At 47.7% G+C, this 5,840-nt stretch overlaps 1 protein-coding gene across 1 annotated transcript in view; it reads right to left on the bottom strand.

Annotated features, from left to right (window-relative positions):
- T265_11344 (hypothetical protein) overlaps nt 1-3,788 on the bottom strand; it is a gene marked incomplete at both ends in the record, with an annotated part of 8,388 nt that extends 4,600 nt beyond the window's left edge. The window contains one exon of the mRNA XM_009177975.1: nt 3,701-3,788. Coding sequence (XP_009176239.1) covers nt 3,701-3,788 — 88 coding nt within the window. The remainder of the gene's footprint in view (nt 1-3,700) is intronic.
- Between the last annotated feature and the right edge of the window lie 2,052 nt (nt 3,789-5,840).

The following is a 5,840-nucleotide window of genomic DNA, read 5'->3' as shown; positions in this document are numbered from 1 at the left end:
GCCGCACACTACTACGGGTCAGGCTCCCTGCAAATTGTTAATGGGACGAAGACTTCGAACACGTTTGGATCTGCTACGGCCGGATTTGGCGCTTAGGTTCAAACAACAGCAGTGCTCCATGAAGCAAAACGCAGATAAACACGGCGGACCTCGCAAATTACGAGATGGCGAGGAGGTTTACGTCAAACTTCAGTCTTCAGATAATGAATGTGTGCGTGGATGTGTGAAGTCGACAAACCGTAACCTTATTGACATGCTGTTAGAAGACGGGAGGATAATACGCCTTCATTTAGACCATATCAGCACTAGGAGGCATGGACCAGATGCGGAATAAACATTCGAGCCGACAGAGCAGGTGGAATCTGGGCCGAAGCATGAGAGTTTGAAAACAACCATAGATGCCTCAAGGTGCCTGCACCGGTCGGCTAGGCAGTCAAGACAGGAATCAAGGCTTGAGTTGGTTAAATCAATCGGTGGGGGACTGTAGTAGCTGCTTCGGTGTGTCAGAGAGTTTGCGCGTGTGCGTGTCTGTTCGTCGTTTCACCATCGATCTGGCATGTGACTTGAGCGGCTGATTGCGTGAACATTGTGAGTTGACTGGATATAGGAGTCAGTTGCTTACTTACCCGCAACGAATTCGGACCAATTAGCCACGTGTGCACAATACACCCGTGTCCGTACTTACGTGCTCTTTTGACTTATTGTGAACTACAGTAAACCCCTGTTGATGATCCAAGCATAGAAGGGATTCCGGAGGCCATCTGGATCTCCATAGAACAGACCAAATTATCTGTGCTTGTGGGTTGTATCTATCTACCACCGGCTTCCATCCCGATTCTTTAAATGACTTGTCCCTTATTATCTTTACTGCACCCGCCATTTCTCATTCGTCGAAGTTTGTGCTGGGAGACCCATACCTACCGGATGGTTCCTGATCTCCCATTTTGGGCCGTGATCATTACAACTCGCTGCTTGCCCAAATTAGTATAGAAGGGTTGTCCCAGATTTTACGCGGCCCAACTTGTGACCAACATACCGTAGACTTTATCTTTTCAAATGAGGGTCATCTGGCTACAACTGCAGTTGGTCTATGCTCCCCAGGTACCGATCACTGTTTCGCTTCGTGCAATGCAGTCAGGTATAGCGAAACGGTTCCTCCGAGTCCTTCCTTCTTTCACCTCCTAAACACGGATACTTTGCTGACTTTTTCATCCTTGCTGGCCCCCGAGACTGGAACGACCTCTTCCCCCCGACAAACACAACGCATTTGTGACTTTATCTACCAGAACCTATTGACCTCTCTCAACCATACTTCTCTCACAATGAGCTGCCACCCTGATATATCCCGGCATGATAAGTTATTGAAAAACTTGGGCAATAAAATACACCGAATTGGCACAGAATACAGGAAATCTCGGGAGTTCTCATGGATATTCCTCATCAGCAAGCTCTCAACTGACCCGGAATCCTTACGGGTATTTATCGAGTGACGTGAATAGAACATCACTCTACCAGGGACAGTGCCCGCTGTAAATTACCTAGCTGTCTATTTCGTGGGCACTGTACCCCCACACAGTCACTCAGTTACCTGTCCGCGTTCTGCCAACGATAGTTTTATCACTAATCCTGTCAATATAACCGATTACCAGCTATCACTTACTTCTTCCTGCCAAGCTCAATCCCACAATCCCTGCCACACGCTTTGCATCTCCACAAGAGAGCAACCGCCCGTTTCATGGCAATGTGGCCATCTTCCTAGCTTCAGACCCTCAAGGACTTCGCCGTGCCGGGGGGCGAAGGCACACCATCCCATGCCCTGAGACATGGTGACCAAGATGTCCAAACCATTGTCTCAAATAATTTTCAATTACTCTGTTAACCATGGAATCGTCCCCTCTCAATGAAAACAAGCTATTGTTCACCTTTATTGCAAATCTCGATCCAGGCTAACTACTTTCAACCAAAGAGGGAACCAGCATGCTCCCCCTTTAATAAAAACATCTGAAAGTCTGGCCAAAAGCCCGTTAATCAGGTTCCTCCTAGCAACAAATACCATAGGTGACCAACAGTTCGGATACCTGTCTCAGGTACCCGGAAAAGACTGAGAGTTTCACTTCTTTGAGACCGTCATTGCGGGCTATGATGCCGGACACTATTCTTAGTCTATCTAAATATCCCGAAAGCCCTTGATCAGGTCCCTCATGCATCACTGCTGAAGAACCTCAATTCCGTTGGCATCATCAGATTCTTGCTTACTCCTACGTATCTTACAGGTCACAGATGACATAAGTTGGTGGCAAACGGTCATCTCCACCACCGGTTTTCATTATAGTCATTCAAAGGAGCATGCTAGGCCACATCCTCTTCACACATAGCTTCCTGGCGCTGCTCCGTCCCACCTGCCACCGGTTTTCATTATAGTCATTCAAAGGAGCATGCTAGGCCACATCCTCTTCACACATAGCTTCCTGGCGCTGCTTCGTCCCACCTGATGCGTTTACACTCATTGAGAACTCTGTCCCTCCTTCTGCTGGGATAAAAAAATTTGGCCTCAGATGCTCCTGCACCCTTCGTTTTTCACATGAAGTTCAGTTTCAGGTTGCCCGAGCACATGGACCGTGCTTTCTAGGAGTACTCTCCTTCCATCTTCGAGACGGAAAATTCGCCATTTTCGAGCTATTTTTGTGGCCGATTCTGGGATTCTGTCATGCTTTCTCTTCCTTTAATACCCAAAGTTGCACACTGGCACCCCAGGGCGTCTAACCTTCATTTACCAAAAGGTTATTCTCACATACCAGCCCTCTCTCCTACCGCTCTCGCCGTATAAACCCGTAGGCCTTGAGCCGCTGTTGCTCAGACTGCCAAAGCTAAATTAGCCTCTCCTACACCGTCTGTTGTACCGAAACGCTTTTATGGCAGAGGCTGGGTCAAAAGTAGTCGTATACACTCCATAAATGACGTAAACCAAGCAACAACTCATTGTGCCCTCATGCGCATACAAACATACGATACTATTTCTTCCTGGTTTACTACACCCGCATCTGGAACGATCTCCCAGAGCAGTTCCGAAATATCACATATCAACATAGTCTGTAGATAACTTCCTTACGTGTGGAGCCCCAGCCGTCGCATATAATACTCAACTATCCTTCGGTCTCCGTTATGAATGGGGTCCAGACCACATCTGAGTGTGGCCAAGGTGCAGTTAGTGCACGAAAAAATAAGCCACTCCCTCACTATAGCTTGCTACCTCTTTGATGTGCTCAGAGCAATTTATACCATGTTCCGCCTTGGACTACCCTATCCGCCTTGTTTAATGAGTGGTACCGCGTCTTGCCTAACTCTAACAAAACAAATCTAACAGAGGTCAGAGTTCCTCATACCTGAGAACGTATGATACGCCCCACTACACGTTCAGCACACGCACACAACATTGCGGTACGTTACTGTTTGGCTTGATAACTCACGCCGTTTCATTGCTTAGCCATATTTCAAACGATCTGGCTATCTCTGTTCTGTCCCGATTTTCTCAATGGCAGCTGCCGCCTCACTTAACTTCGTGACCTGCTGTTTGTCGTTTGCCTGTTCAAAATGATTGAGCTGTGTTTCTGTCCTGGCTTTTATTCAACCGGATAAAATATCTGGTAGCTGGTAGCTGGTGTCCTTTATTGGTGCATAAGCTGCACTTATGTCTGTTTACCTGTTTGTCTGGCATGCCACCTTGAAGATCCTGCAGCATGTATGAGGGTGCGTCCAACCGGACGGGTCTCCTTGTTGCATTGCACCATGGTGCGTTCATGTACCCGCCCCCTCCAGTAACACCCCGATGCGTTTACATTCATTGAGAACTCTGTCTCTCCTTCTGCTGGGATAAAAAAATTTGGCCTCAGATGCTCCTGCACCCTTCGTTTTTCACATGAAGTTCAGTTTCAGGTTGCCCGAGCACATGGACCGTGCTTTCTAGGAGTACTCTCCTTCCATCTTCGAGACGGAAAATTCGCCATTTTCGAGCTATTTTTGTGGCCGATTCTGGGATTCTGTCATGCTTTCTCTTCCTTTAATACCCAAAGTTGCACACTGGCACCCCAGGGCGTCTAACCTTCATTTACCAAAAGGTTATTCTCACATACCAGCCCTCTCTCCTACCGCTCTCGCCGTATAAACCCGTAGGCCTTGAGCCGCTGTTGCTCAGACTGCCAAAGCTAAATTAGCCTCTCCTACACCGTCTGTTGTACCGAAACGCTTTTATGGCAGAGGCTGGGTCAAAAGTAGTCGTATACACTCCATAAATGACGTAAACCAAGCAACAACTCATTGTGCCCTCATGCGCATACAAACATACGATACTATTTCTTCCTGGTTTACTACACCCGCATCTGGGACGATCTCCCAGAGCAGTTCCGAAATATCACACATCAACATAGTCTGTAGATAACTTCCTTACGTGTGGAGCCCCAGCCGCCGCATATAATACCCAACTATCCTTCGGTCTCCGTTATGAATGCGGTCCAGACCACATCTTAGTGTGGCCAAGGTACAGTTAGTGCACGATAAAATAAGCCACTCCCTTACTATAGCTTGCTACCTCTTTTATGTGCTTAGAGCAATTTATACCATGTTCCCGTCATCTAGGTCCCCGCCTTGGACTACCCTATCCGCCCTGTTTAATGAGTGGTACCGCGTCTTGCCCAACTCTAACAAAACAAATCTAACAGAGGTCAGAGTTCCTCATACCTGAGAACCTACGATACGCCCCACTACACGTTCAGCACACGCACACAACATTGCGGTACGTTACTGTTTGGCTTGATAACTCACGCCGTTTCATTGCTTAGCCATATTTCAAACGATCTGGCTATCTCTGTTCTGTCCCGATTTTCTCAATGGCAGCTGCCGCCTCACTTAACTTCGTGACCTGCTGTTTGTCGTTTGCCTGTTCAAAATGATTGAGCTGTGTTTCTGTCCTGGATTTTATCCGACCGGATAAAATATCTGGTAGCTGGTAGCTGGTGTCCTTTATTGGTGCATAAGCTGCACTTATGTCTGTTTACCTGTTTGTCTGGCATGCCACCTTGAAGATCCTGCAGCATGTATGAGGGTGCGTCCAACCGGACGGGTCTCCTTGTTGCATTGCACCATGGCGCGTTCATGTACCCGCCCCCTCCAGTAACACCGGTGCATCGCACATCGCCGGTGGTTCTGAGCATGGCCTTTTATTCAGGAAATCAATAAAAGAGCACTGCAGTTTTCTGCTTGTTGCTACCGGGCCAGACTCGCCCCGGTTGTGTCATTCAGCTGGGAAAGCTGTAATCCACAGACGGTAAAAAAGTGAAAAGAGAGAGAACTGGCCTCCCGTGTGTTAAAAAATTCGTAAAAATGGATGGGATAGCCTGGAGACTCCGACGCATTTGGCTTACGTTTGCCTCCTGGGCTGTGGGTGCCCTTGTCATAATTGGAGTTGTACCGTACCACAGCACACTTAATAAACCAAACAAAAACTCAGGCATCTACTTACTGCCTACTGCTCCCAGTATGGAACACATACAACGACAAATATGTGTATACAGAGGTTTTTAACCATCCGCTACCAGCATTCATGACTAGTGCCCGGAGGCGTCTTATTCGCCATGCACCACTTGTCTACTTGAAGCTGATAGCAGTGCCTCGGGGACTGGTGGCTATTTCTCTTTCACCTAGTCTCTCCCCTGGTACTGTTCAACGCATGTAAAATACCAGAATAACTAGTCCATCATCTCGGAATTTTACTCCTATCAGACCATATACATCTGCTTTTCCTAGCCACACCACCCCTCTGCGCGCTTATACCGGCTTTTACTAGA

Source organism: Opisthorchis viverrini, assembly GCF_000715545.1.
Source record: "Opisthorchis viverrini unplaced genomic scaffold opera_v5_483, whole genome shotgun sequence".
In the NCBI taxonomy this organism is placed as follows: Eukaryota; Metazoa; Platyhelminthes; class Trematoda; order Opisthorchiida; family Opisthorchiidae; genus Opisthorchis; species Opisthorchis viverrini.
This window is presented reverse-complemented; position numbering and strand designations above follow the sequence as displayed.